The 14,906-nt window shown below is 35.9% G+C and overlaps 1 protein-coding gene across 28 annotated transcripts in view; it reads right to left on the bottom strand.

The window, feature by feature from the left end:
- The window catches only part of LOC128236579 (uncharacterized), a 121,714-nt gene that overhangs the window by 24,873 nt on the left and 81,935 nt on the right, over positions 1-14,906 (bottom strand). For 21 of the 28 annotated variants that reach the window (XM_052951529.1, XM_052951518.1, XM_052951531.1 and 18 more), the window contains 14 exons: positions 14,742-14,762; positions 13,141-13,278; positions 11,524-11,837; positions 11,171-11,197; positions 6,356-6,549; positions 5,916-6,044; positions 4,080-4,188; positions 3,344-3,529; positions 2,865-3,020; positions 2,263-2,472; positions 1,747-1,892; positions 1,360-1,545; positions 721-832; positions 203-409 (listed from right to left, as the gene is read on the bottom strand). In XM_052951529.1, coding sequence (XP_052807489.1) covers positions 203-409; positions 721-832; positions 1,360-1,545; positions 1,747-1,892; positions 2,263-2,472; positions 2,865-3,020; positions 3,344-3,529; positions 4,080-4,188; positions 5,916-6,044; positions 6,356-6,549; positions 11,171-11,197; positions 11,524-11,837; positions 13,141-13,278; positions 14,742-14,762 — 2,135 coding nt within the window. The remainder of the gene's footprint in view (positions 1-202; positions 410-720; positions 833-1,359; positions 1,546-1,746; positions 1,893-2,262; positions 2,473-2,864; positions 3,021-3,343; positions 3,530-4,079; positions 4,189-5,915; positions 6,045-6,355; positions 6,550-11,170; positions 11,198-11,523; positions 11,838-13,140; positions 13,279-14,741; positions 14,763-14,906) is intronic. The other 7 variants (XM_052951523.1, XM_052951537.1, XM_052951546.1 and 4 more) reach the window with 3 other exon arrangements.

Genomic DNA, 14,906 nt, shown 5'->3' with positions numbered 1-14,906 from the left:
ACCCTGATTGGCTGACAATGTAGGGAAAACACTAAGTTATCCAAGGACTTTGAAACATTTCAAGAAGACGTAGATTGGATCAAGTTAAAAATTACTAGTTAGTCTCATTCCATAGGATTTAGTCAGTAAACTTGCAAGATCTAGTTTTAAAAGGCGCAATACTTAAGGCAGTAAACTCAAGAATACTAATTTAAAAACAGACCTGGAACCAGTCAAAGTGTGTCGCGAGGACCTGGAGATTATGAAACTGGTCATCTGTCATCCAATCAAACGGCTTCTTGGCCTGGGTGATCTTATTCTCCTGGTTCGGCTGTATATGGCCGAGAGACAACATCACGACGGAGCTGTAGTCGGGGGAGATGAGGAACTCTCGCTCTCCGATACCGATACGACCCATCGAGTCTTCAACCTTGGCAGGGAGATAACACATACATTAACAATGCATAGTGAAAATTATAAGCACAATTCAAGGCAGATCTATTTTTCACCATGATATTCTAGCCAGAGTGATAAAACTTTGTGACCATGTGCAGCAAGTTTCATGTTAATATGATGATTGTCAATTATAGTTTCACAGAATGCCGTTAGTACCTATTGAATTAAATATTAACACCTTAAAACACTAAAAACAAGATATCCGAATAAGGATACGGACAAGGCAATAATTTTTACATAAATGTAATTCCAACTATCATCAGTAAATTGCAATATGGCCATTACCTCGAGTGCGAGTGCTAGGGCATAGATGAATCTGTCCTTCTCCATCAGAGCTCTGGCTGTGTAGTAGTAGGCATGGGTCGTCACCTTCTCCAGTACAGCCTTTACTGCAGATCTGATATACAGAAGGGGTCAAATTAATGGTGGTAATTGTAGGCATAAGATTTAAAGATAAGATTTTTGGTTTCTGCCAAATTTAAGTGTTTTTCTAGTGTTCTGATATATTACAACTAAAAATTATTGATAATCATTACTGAGAAATCAATTAAATTTACGGCCATGGACAAAGTGATTTGTTTGTACATAATTTATACAAAACATTTATATGCATGAGCTAGCAGACTTTATAGCACAATAAAGTCTTTAGTAGAATAAAATTATTTTAGACCTCCAAATCAGACAACAGGCGTAACCCCTTGGCTCAAAATCACTTGGCTCAATTTCCTCGTTGGGTCAAACTGGACGTCAAGAACCGATTTTGTTTAACTTTTTGTAAGCATTCCAACTTGCTTGATATTCGCGAGGCTCAAAGTATTTTGGCAAGTCCCTGAGATATCGAGCCAACGGTTTCAACTGTATATGCTTTGTTACTGAGAACAGAAGTTTATAATAAAACAATGATATAATTTTATCCCAAGGTACCTCTCAGAGTGGCTGATGGCTGAATCGTAAATGTCTAGGAACCTCTCATACGAGATTTGGTAGAGTGGGTTGGCCTCTCTCATGTACTGTGTAACGTCGAAACACACGGCTGCCCGTTGTGCAATGGAGCGGAAACCATCCCGAGCTTTCAGTATCGATCCCTCACTCAGCTCAACACGAGTTTGACTGGAACAAACAGAAAACAGTATGATTTTCTTCGATTTTACTTACACTATAAAAAACAAAAACATATCATACTTTAATACAAAAGCGGGACATTATGGATGGATGTGATGACTTGAGTGATTCTAATAAAGAGTTTCAAATTATATAATGATGTCCATAAAATTTGTTTTAAACGAGCCCTGTTGTTAAAAGAAAACCTACCTTTCTACTGTCTCGTCAAACTGCTTCTTGAGCTCTGCAAGTTTCTTTGTAGCCTGCAGGTCGTTCATGAGGCGGACGTCGCTGGATAAGTTTGTCCTCATCTGGCGCTCTAGTTTGTCCAGGTATTCCATGTTCTCCTGACGCTCCTGGGATAAGACAAGATGAGATTAGCTAAGCTGAACTTAACCCAGATGAGATGAATGTGATAAAAAATGACAAGACAATTATAAGACTAAAAAAATATTTTCCACTTATCAAGAGAAACAAAACATTACACTATTTTAGTTTACTATTTTACAGTCGAAACCCATTGGCTCGATATCGCTTGGCTTGATTTCCTCCTTCGCTCAAACTTGATGTAAAGGAACAATATTTTATTACTCTATGTTAGCATTCCTGCTTGGTTAAATGTTTGCGAGGCTCAAAGTATTTTGGCCGGTCCCTGGGAGATCAAGCCAGTGGTTTTTGACTGTATAACTATCATCTCAAAAAATAAAGCAGATCAGAGCTCCTTACCTGTCTGAGAGCAGTCATCTCATCTTCCAGCCTGGATTTCTCATGTGCCATGAACCTGTCAAGCAGCTCTTCCTCCACGCATGAGCGGAACAGTTGGAAGTACATGACAGCTGCATACGCTGCCAGGGACTGGGGCACCATGTGGGGCTCTACAGTGGTGTGCAAGAATAACCGGAAGCGTGGATCACACTCCACCTCGTGATCCTCAACCTGTGGGGAAAACAGGGGTACAGTAAACTATATAAGGAACTGGTGGGGCTCCACAGTGGTGTGCAAGAATAACCGGAAGCGTGGATCACACTCCACCTCGTGATCCTCAATCTGTGGGGGAAAACAGGGGTACAGTTAACTATATATATAAGGAACTGCTGGGACTCCACAATGGTGTGGAGTGAGAGGTTCAGTAAAAATTGAGGATGGTGTAAAGATACATAATGAAATGTTGCAGGAGCACATCATGCAGACATATTTGCTTCAAGCCAATTGCTAAAACAATGATGAAATCATCTACTAGCTGTCATCTGCTAGAGAATGAAAATTGTAAACTAAATTATAACAGTATTAAAGAAGAGAATATTTTGCAAAGGAAAAATGCATCTTACTATGATCTTGAAGCGGTTCTTGCCATGTATAAAGTCTGTGCAACGCTGAATGGCATATCGGAACCTTGAGTCCTTTGCAAGCTTTTCAATGTCACAGTCAGTCACCAGCAGGGGGCTCCCATCTGCCAGGCAGTTCTCCAGCTGTGAGCGAATTTCCTGGTGAAAGTAAGGTTAAGCTATATTATTATTCCATTTTTTTAGAAAAAACAAACAAGCCTACATGATTATAAGCCATTAACTAATCATTAACTTCATCTTATTTGAGATGATTTGTAATCTTAAAGAGCATCATTTTGTTTTACAAGGGGCTTGTTAAGATTGCAACAGATTGAACGGACAAGTTTCATATCAAGTTGACCAATATTCAAATTTTGATTAAAATCTGTTTTTTTAATGGTCTAAAAATAAACCAGGAGCATCTTGTATTGTACTTGTTGATATTTTTTTGATAGTTATTATTAATATATCAATCTACTTACAGAGTATCTGACTTCAACGAGATTCTTGTCCTTCATGTAGAATCGGAGCCAGTCGATGATGCGGCTGGTTGGATCACAGACAAGCGGCCAGGCAGTGAGGCTCTCTTCTTGCATGAGGAAAACTGCATTCTCCAGCATGAGGGGCGAGGTCGGAAGACGCTTTATCTCCAGGTGCATGATATCCAGCTGAAACAGGGGCAGTTAAGAGTGATTAGGTTAGATTATACCATTTTATATTACACAGGCAGAGAAGGAAGGAAACATAAAGCATGTGAGGCATGGTCATCAGGCGTTTCATCTCAAGGCAGATGACGTAGTATTGGTGATTTATAATATTTCAGGATAATTTGCTTATATAAATAATGAAAATCATTTAAAAATTCTACTTATTACCAAAACTTGTGGAAAACTACAATAATTTGTGGAAGGGCTATTAAGATTACTAATAAATTATGTGATTATTTTTATAAAAGCATTTCTCAAAACTGCTAAATGTAGAATATGGAGGTGTTACATTTCAATGTCAATCTTCAACATATTTTTTTCATTTATTGAAATTTGCGATACGTGACTTTCTGTTTTGACATTTTTCACTGCATCTTTTCTATGGTATTATAGGCTTTTGGGTTGTTTTATTTCTCGATTTTTAATGTATTTTTTGGCCTCTGTCCTATCTATAGGTGCATCATATAAACAGACATTCACGGTACAATGAATTATTCACACATGCACTTACAGGTGTATACAGAAAGTCGACCATCTGCAGGTTACGGAAAAGGCTTTTCTTGGGCAGCGGCATGCCATGATGCTCACACACTTGCATGAAGAACTCTCCCATACGCTTCCTGTATGCAAGAAATATACATCATCATCATCATTATCAACATCATCATCATCATCATCATTCAGGGCTTCTAAAACTTTGGAACCTCAATCGGTCCGGACCTGGAGACGACCCCCCCCCCCCAAAAAAAAAAGAAAGACCTGTTCAATAGTCCGATTTTATAGAAATGTCATACATTTTCGCGACGTCTTTTCTGTCAATATTTTTTGCGATGTGGCAATTCGTAAGAGGGCTCTAGAGCCAGCATAGCCGATTCGGATAGTCATTGATACAAGTTTAATTCAAATGAGATTCTCATCGAGTTCTGCGGCGTTTCTAACAAGAAAGACTGCGATCGTAATTAACTGTGGCTGTCGGGAGGCAGTCAGATAACAAAAAGTGAAACAATATTATGATTTATTTGCTCAATGCTTCTTTAGTGGGTCAAAATTCAACTGATAATCTTGATAATAGTATATATCTAGATTTATAATCGCCCCAACAAGCTTAAAGGGTGATATCGACAACGATTTTTTCATTACTGGGAATAAATATGACGTAAGCGGCGGACTCAGCTGTCAGACTATTTAGTTAATCAAGCGTATCGCTGTTGATATCCTATATATTAATACGTTAATTAATTCAGTATTTTAATGCTTTCACGGATTAACAATGACATTCATTTTTCTTTAAAGCCATTTTGCCATTTTAACCAGCAATGGTTCTTTATTACAATTTAAATTTAACCGTTTTGTAATCAACAAACGGGTATCATGTAATGATCAACAGCGACATAGCATATTGCCATGTGAAAATATGGACCAATTTTAACACTTAATCAGGAAAGCTGCAAGCAGATAATTAACACATAGTTGTTTAATTGTGTCTTCTGCTTATAACAAAACACTTGATTGGACCGTTTGCAGGCGTCTGCTAATTAACAGATAGGCTATAGAGTGATCAGCGTAGCGGAAAAAGCAGCTGGTTACATCGGTCTCATGGTAACCAAGACACTTTTATGACCTACTGGATGTAGTTTTGAATGTGTGAATGACCCATGAATGTTTGTGTATTACAATTTCTACATCTTTTACTGACTTAGTCGTTTTGGACCGAAATTACATAAAAAATAGATATTTCAGACCGATTTTTTTTACACCTTTTGAAACTGAAATAGGTCTGGCTTGGTCAAAATCGGTCCAGACCGGCATATTGCCGGTTTTTAGAAGCCCTGATCATCATCATCATCATCATGTTAATGCTTAATATTAAAATTGACCTAACCTTTTCTATAGAGAAACACCGACATTCATATTGTATGAACCACACAGTTTTATCATATCATTGTTCATTTCACTGCTGCGATCTCATTGGACAAGTGAGAGATTGTTAGCCTAATTGTCAATGACATTCCAAATATCACAATCATGCAAATTTACCAAAAAGCGCTAATGTACTTCATGGCTTTGCAAAGATAGGCGTGAGTGTTCATACTGCATGAACACATTCAAAACAGGATGTAAACGATAAAACAATAGTGGTATTTGAAAACAAACTACCCGGTAGTTACTTCTAGTAAATACAATGGGTAAAATGACACCTTGACACAAACACATCACAACGTTTTATAAACAAGACCTCACACTGACAAAGAAACTTCTGTAGTTACCAAAAAACAGTTACATGCTACATACGTACAAAAACTAGCAAGTAGAAAGCAAAAAAATGAGACGTGTGAATGTTGCCTACCTGGTGTCCATATTGTGAGGTCCGCAGTATGTTAGGAATGCTGCTGCGGAGACACAGTTGGCCAGAAGTAGCTCGTTACAGTCGTTGTCCTTCACATGTTGTTTCCAGTCTCCTTCCTGGGCGCGCATGCTGGCAATAAAGAGGAAAAGTTTCAATAACTTTGTTAAACTATCTGTATATGAAGGTCTTTTATAATTTCTGGATGTTTTCGGGAAAATGACTTATTCATGAATTGAGAATAGATAATTATACAGACGGATTTTATTCTTTTATAACTTCAACATCTTTACAAACGGCACATGTTAATAAAAAATAACAAAAAGTGTTTTAAATTTTTTAAATTTCCTATTCAACATGGAAAACAACACATTCGTTTTTGGAAACATAACCTAATAACGGCTATAAAATTGGATATAAGAAGTGACAATAAAGTGACCCACCTTTCGACCATCTCGGTGGCAGCCTTGAGCCTCTCATTCATGGAGATCAGCTCCATCTCCAGGGAGTGTTTCTCCACCACTGCCTGGTCAAACTCTGTCTGCAAGGCGTTCAGATCTGCCTGGATCCCCGGAAGGTCATCCTCATCGTAATCTTGTTCCTGGAACTCTACCTCCTCCGTTTCCTCCTCCTTCGGCTGGAAGAGTAGTTACGGGAGGTTATAAAAATAACATTTTAATGGAAATTGAATTCTTGATAATTTTTCGTCTGACGATTAATATATACATGTACAACTTAAATGTATCACTGTGCCAGTAGTTTACATCTTTTCCAAAACTGTAATACAATGTGTATAATAAAAAACAAGAGGCCCAAAAGGGCCTATGCTCTACTGGCATGGCTTTTGTGGTCATATCAATCCAGAGCATGTATGTATGGGTAAAAGGCAACAGACATATAGTTTATGTTTTGTGTTTGGGTTACCTGAAAACGTAGCACGTTCAACATCTGAGCCCAGAAAGTATTGTAAGCAGATTAGTTGCATGAACTATTTTAATATGTGCCAAGTAAAAGTCATCTGACAAAAAAAATGCTTTCAAAACTGTACTCGTAGTAAAATTTTCTGTAGTTTTAAAAGTTAAAAAAAGTTGGTCAAAAGGTCAAAGTCAAGGGCATCCTAGGACAACATTGATCAATTTGAACAAACATTCACAATCAATTGTGCTGAGATGGATGCACGAACACACAAAAAGATTTTCAAACCTTTCCAGATTTATGTTAACCAAACCTGTGAACCCTGGGTGTGGCCAGTAATGACACCAGGTGCATAACTTAAACATTCACAACCAATTTTGTTAAGATGAATGCGCAAACTACAGAACTTAAAGCTAAAAAATGGCCTTTGGGCTTTCAACAAGAACAAGGCAGAGTAATTCACAAAATCAACTGCAGAAGCAAAAAGCAAATTTTCTCTCAAAATCCTAGACTTGCAAATTGTCTCCCTTAACTCTAGACTTGAATTAACATATACATGTAAACTTGGCTAAAAATAGAATTCGCTCATGCAGACCTGGCTAAAAATAGAAAGCATTTCTTTAAAACTTTCATGGCCCATAATCTAGGCATTCATGGGCGGATCTTGCTGGTTTTCGAAAGGAACCAAGCTTTAATGGATATCTAGATACTGTACAAGTTTCATCGAGATATAATCAAAACTGAAGACTGTATCGTGTTCACAACCAATTGTTTACACAATAGCATTTTTTATACTATCAAGGGCCATAATCTAGGCATGCATGGGCGGATCTGGCTGGTTTTCGAAAGGAACCGAGCTCTAATGGATATCTAGATACTGTACAAGTTTCATCGAGATACAATCAAAACTGAAGACTGTATCGTGTTCACAAGCAATTGTTTACAGACGCACGGACGCACGGATGCACATACTACGTACACATTACCATCGCATAAGCTCTTCTGGCCTTTGGCCAGTAGAGCTAAAAACATATTTCAACTGCAAAAACAATTCACTGACAAAAACTTCAATTTTATTTTAACAATTTTGTAATACTTAATGCTTTTGCAATGAAATTTAACGGTATCAATGCTGAAAGAGTTGAAATGTATTTACAATACCATTTACCATGAAAATTACTTAAATACAATAACTGGCATCTCTAATTTATTGATAAATCTTAATACAAGGATACAACATTTTTGGGTGATCATTTACCTAATATGTCATACATATAATTGTATGTAATTTTTTAATATATTTATTATATGAAAAGGTTTCATTCTTTAACACGATACACTTATAGCAATGAAATTTTACAATTCCTGTAATTGAATAAAACTTGTGAACAACATGCAGGTCGGGTTCCATAAACAAGAAATAAGAACAGGGAAACGATTTCTGGGTTAAATGGCTGATGCATCTTTATTCTAAAAAAATCATGTAAAGTATGAAAACCAAAATTGCTGCTGCAAAACCTTGGAACAGACTGAATATTGAAGAATTTAATTTAATGATGACCTAAAAGTTACACGCGCATCACCAACAGATGCTTACACTTGTCCGGTTTTTTTTGTCTTACTTAATCAGGGGATACAACTCAACATATATTTGAGCCAAAGTTTTGGGACTTGTTAGTTCTATGTTGATTGTCAATGAAACAATAAGAGATCTGTACCAAGGTTCATATTGATAACGTTATAACAGTTTTTAGTTATGGCCATGGATATAATGATGTTTTTACTCAACCTCAACAACGAAATCAAGGCAATAACAATATGGCAACATTTCTTCTCTTTTTTTTTTTTCAATAAATTCTCAAAAAGATTTCCCTAAAGCAGCAGGGCCTGTTTCAATTAGAAATTTTATTTATAAACCATACGCTTCTTAAGAGTGCTTGTGTACACCCGTAAAGTTACAGGCAGAAGCTATGCCATAAATGTCCGTACGATATTTTTATTGAACACACAGCTTACGCCAAAAATGGAGTTACGCCAAGCAAGATAAGATCTTAAGCCTTATAATCTTTATTGAAACGGCACCCAGCAGTTTAACAGGAACAGTGAACATTTTCAACGAAGCTCACTTCCACCCTCGGCGGTATGTGACTGAACCTGTGCACTCCTCGATATTTAATTTGTAACCTTTTGGACAGTGCATTGGCCACCTGTGAAAACAGTACCAGGGATTTCAATAAGCTTTGGTAAAACCATATAAAACAGTAAAGGAACCGACCAGCTACTAGTTATTCTAATTTAAAATTCACTTTTATTCCAAATTTGAACCAGCACAATTGCCATTTCAACCGTCCATTTTGGTCAGAAGCCGGTTCTTGGGAACACTGCAATACACTTTTTTATCACTATGAGTTGCTTGTTTAGTGTGTAATACCACCATTACATATTTCCTTGTATTATAAACCCATCATAAATACACATGCAATACATATAGAAAAAAACACAAGTTGTTATTCCACTCCAGTGCAATATGGCCACATTTCAGACATCACATCATAAAAAGTATCTTTGCTAGTTAAAATGACATCATAAAATGAAAGTGTGTCATTAAAATGAAAATGTATTATAAAATCATGTGTCTTTAAAGAGATTTAAATCAGAAATGTTTTCAAAAAAACAATTCCAAACTATTTTATGGTCATTCAATTGATACGATGCTTAAATCAGAATATTCGATGATTGCGTACATTGCTTAACAAAACTATGGAGTGAATCAAAAGCCATGTGTATTTGTTTGCCATGGTTTTTTATATAAATAATAAATCCCTCAATTTGTTTAACAGTTATGAATATTTATATAAGGGTGGTTCAGCATTATGTCTGAAACTTTTGCTGTTTCTTGCATATTTTGATTAATCATTTTCTATAGTTCTTATATGATTAAAAATACAAAGATAGATAATTAGACGTAAGAATAATACATCGGGTTGAATATCAAGACTGAGAAACGTAGTATATGAAAACATTTGAATTTGTGGGCGAGGGTGAAAAATGTTTTGGGCTGATTGTTCAGATTTTTTTTTAAATTAACAACATTGTTAATGTCATGTTTAATTAGTTTAGTGGATTCAATTGTGACCTGCAGTATTTCTTACAAGATTTAAGACAACTGTTTCAGCTGTATTTGTCATTTATTTCAACTTTTAATGTTAACAATGACGCCATTAACAAAGTTGTTAACTTTAACAGAGTTCTGAACAATTGGTCCTTTATATATCAACTCAAAAGTTGATTACAACATGCAACATTCAGACTCAGGCTCAGAAAACTGAATTCATAATCTATAATATACCTAATTTAGACAATATATGTGTACCTGATTGTAGAACAGATTATTTGTAACATATTGTTACTTTTTACAATCTTTGCTCATGTAATAGCAGTTTCAAAACACATTTAAAATTTTATTATAATTAGCTTTTCTGAGTCTGAGTCTAAAATGTTAGTCAATACAGGCCCAGTTTTCATCTAGATATCTAACATTTATACTAAATAATGTCAACTAGTTCTAGATTGGCAAGGCAGTTCTATATTGTCGACAAAGAAGTAAAATATTTGTTTTCATTCATGTACATGGCCTGACCTAACTCGACATTTAACCAGGAGCAAACTACATGTATGGACTAATGGACTATTTTTATGTAATACAATACCTACAGTGTCATGGTCATTACCTGTACACCCCACTCCCGCATACCCCCCCCCCCTCATATTTCAATTTTGCAAGGTTTAACATTACATTCTAATCACTTTTCAAAGTGCAACGAACAAATGTCACACACATTAATTTTGACGTCAGAATTGCTGGCTACACTCAAATAAACAATTCATAATGAAGTTCAGACTTTGTAAATTGTTTTTTATTTGAAGAATTTAAGCAAAACCATGACATAAAAATTAAGAAAAATGATTTTATCACTGGACATGTACATGATGAAAACTTCATAGACAACAGACAGACTAGGTTACCTGCCACCGCATCTTTTTCTTCTCCTAAATTAACAACAATTTAGTCTTAAACCTCATCACTCACACAACAAGGCAGCATTAAGTACCCTTTATAATTACATCAACATTCAATTCAACGTGCATTGCATTTATATGTTAATACCAGCATCATTAATTTGCATCACATTCCCACGCAAGACGTTATTACCACCATATTAGGGTACATGACATTTCCACATCAAAGGGAGGTTATTACAACAAAGATTATAGAGTTATACACCATTAAGAGTGATTGACAATCTTGCGCTGTGAAATGTACGTGAAATGTTTTTCATTACCTGTTCCTTGTTCTCAGATGCTTCTGCCTAAAGTACCGAACACAACCATGACATATCTAGACAATTTCAACAACATTTTTGCGACTGTTTTCTCCATATCATCTTTTTTCTAGATTATCGTGTTTTGCTCTATATGATCTAAAATGCATCAAATTAAGAACTAGAAGAGTCTATATAATTAAACCTCCAAATCATTACATTTCCCACATAATAACCCCATCAATAAACTAGTTGCTACTTCTAAAGAGTTAATCTAAATCATTTATCAAATCTTCGGTCTACTTTCATCTGGTATTCAATACTTGAATGTTGAGGAAGCACACTACTTCATAAATATACAAACACCAACATACCTCTTTTTCCTTTTCTCTCTGTAGGCGATCGTTTTCCTCTATCTCACGCTGCAGTTCATGCATGCGCTCGAGGGCAGACTTGAGTGGTCCACATCTTCGCGTGTACTCCACGATGGCTATCGTGTACTGTACCAATGTGGCGGAGTCCTCGCTGGAATACTTGGCGTTGGCGATTGTGATACCCTTTGAGTTGTCTGGGGATTGCGTGCGCTTCTTGGCATGGATGCTGATATCAGCAGCATTCTCAAGCAGAGTTCCCTCCCCTGTCACTCCAAGCTCACCATCCTTACCCTGAGCCAGACAACTCTCCACAGCTGAAGTTTTCAAGATGATAAGAGGTTGATTAGGGGAAAAACTCAACGATTTTAAATGCCAGAGATATGGGCTAGCTAGCTAGCCGTACATGTGTATGTTGCCTCTGGCAATATGTGTACATTTGTTTTTAATAAATTAAATGTTTTTTTTTTGGTTATTGCCAAAGTCAATGTTTTAGGAAGCTGACAACGACACCATCAGCTATTCTGACAAAGTCCCGGAGACTATGACAATATCCCCTTTTTTTCTTTGAAATATGGAGGAGCTAATAAAAAAAAGGTTTAAAGTTGTTCACTTTTCTTTTTTTAAACCACATAAAAATTTATATCTCATAACAAACAAGCATTTTCAGTGAAAAGATATTACCCGCCAACGATGGCTTGTTTGTGCTTGAAGGTTAAAAAAAATCTCAGAAAGAATAAGATAAGCACATTGGTTTATCCCTTTCTGAGCCAAATTATAAAATATCGACCAGGACTACTTTATGATAAAAAAATTTAACAAAATAAATCAGAGGGATGATGGATGTTGGTTCATATAACATTCAAGTTTCATTAAATTAAAGCAGCTAGTTACTGAGAAACGGCTGCAAACAATGATTTTTTAATAAATCAAGGGCAATAACTCTAAGGAAAATTGACCAATCCAAAAGAAAAATAGACAGGCATCATCACAGTATGTTGGTTCTTATTTATTCCAAGTGTCATGAAATTCTACCAGCTAGTTGCATAGAAAAGGCTGCAAACATGGATCTTTTAATAAATGAAGGGGGAATAACTCATATAGAAATTACACAATCCAAAATATAAATAAACAGGCATCGTCGCAGTATGTTGGTTCATATTTATTTCAAGTTTCAAGAATTTCTATCAACTAGTTACTGAGAAATGGCTGTAAATGAGAGTTTTTCAAAAAATCAAGAGCAATAACTCCAAGTACAATTGACCAATCCAAAAAAAAAATAAACAGGCATCATCCCAGTATAGTAATTCATATTTATTTTAAGTTTCATGAAATTCTGCCAGCTAGTGACTGAGAAATGGCTGTGAATGTGCATTTTTCAAAAAATCAAGGGCAATAACTCCAAGGACAATTGACCAATCAAATTTTTTTTTGGACGGGCATCATTCCAGTATAGTGGTTCATATTTATTTTAAGTTTCATGAAATTCTACCGGCTAGTTACTGAGAAAACGCAGGTGACGGGGGATAAAAAGACATTTTTAATCAGCTTAATGTTTTCATAACATCAATTAAGCATAAGTTGATAACAAAATACAGCTTTCAAATTTGTTAGTCTTACCTCGCAGCACATCTTCAGGCAGGCCGTCCTCCCAGGAGACATTACGAAGCATGTCCACAAACTTGGTGCTATCGTTCATCGTGTTTGTAATACCCTTCCACTGGGTACGGTCCACGCGTGTAGAGTCATCCTTCTTTGCTAGAAAGTTAAATGGGGGAGGTTAGCCTAGGAATATTCCTAAACATATCATTTCTTTAGATTTAGGTGAGATAATATAAATAGATTCTTATTAAAATCTGGGCAAACATCCTTTAATTGATAAACATTCAAACTGGAAGGAAAGTGTGAAAAAATAATAGGGAAAAGAGCAAATAAGCATAACACACATATTTTTTTCTAAAAAGATAAATCATTCCACCTGCCCATTTTTTTTCAAACTGCAGATGAAAATCAAAACTATTTTTATCACACCTATTCAATACATTAAAAACAGTTTATGTAGCATCGTAGACAAACATGAAACGTTCATCGTAATCAGAATTTTAGCACCCAAAATCAGAATGTTGAATACAAATATTATACAGATGAATTATCCCCTATTAAAGCATCAGTTTTTATTTTCCTAAAATAGACAGGAATATAAATTAATTTTTTACTAATAATCCTTTATACTATACTGATAAAATACATTTTATAAAGTTTTTGGGGGAAAATGTGAAATAATATCTAGTCTACTAAAAAAACTAACTAGTGCAAAATGTAAAAAATCAGAAGTAAAGGAAAATTATCTAGTAATAGAGTTAAGAAATTTAAAAAATATTAAGTAGAAGTTACTGATACATTTACAAAAGCACACGAGCACATCAGTTTTTCTAAGGACACAAGTAAAAAAATAACAAGTTTCATTTCAATAGCTTTTACAGTGTTTGAGTTATGGTTCAAGGTTTAAGTTCATCATGGTGCCAGTGAAGCAGCTGATGACAATGCTGCCACATCATATGACAATGTTGCCACAGCTGATAACAATGCTGCCACATAGCATGACAATGTTGCCACAGTTGATGACAATACTGCCACAGCGGATGACAATGCTGCCACAGCTGATGACAATGCTGCAACAGAGGATGACAATATTGCCAAAGAGGATGACAATGCTGCCACAGCAGATGACAATGCTGCCACAGCTGATGACAATGTTGCAACAGCAGGTGACAATGCTGCCAAAGGGATCACAATGCTGCCACAGGGGATCACAATTCTGCCATGGTGGATGAGTATGCCACCACAGTGGATTACAATGCTGCCACAGGGGATCACAATGCTGCCACAGGGATCACAATGCTGCCATGGTGGATGATAATGCCACCACAGTGGATGACAATGCTGCCACAGCTGATGAAAATGTTGCCACAGCGATGACAATGCTGCCACAGCAAACCACATTGAGGGCTTTTATTAAAACTTACAATACCTCATAAGAATTCAATATTTAATGAGGTGTGCCATCAACTTTACAAAATGTGCTTTTTAAAAAAAATAAAAAAATAATTGACAGTTGCTAAAATATTTGAAAAATAACACGCAACACATTTCCTAGCACACAAAAAGCACAAAAAATAGAAAAGCATTCCAGTTGCCATGCACTAAGTGCAAAAGATTACCTATGAAACTTCTGGGCTCGGCTTAAAAGCATAGTATGAAGGCATAAATATTTAATAAGCATATTGTTATTGCAGCTCGCTGCTATACATAGATAAAGTTACTCTAAAAGAGGTTACGCATACATGTAATAAATGCTGTAGTATAATGATATAGAAATACCAAAC

This window comes from Mya arenaria, chromosome 6, assembly GCF_026914265.1.
Source record: "Mya arenaria isolate MELC-2E11 chromosome 6, ASM2691426v1".
NCBI classification, from domain to species: Eukaryota; Metazoa; Mollusca; class Bivalvia; order Myida; family Myidae; genus Mya; species Mya arenaria.
Note: the sequence above shows the minus strand (reverse complement) of the source record. Positions and strands in the feature narration are given on the sequence as shown.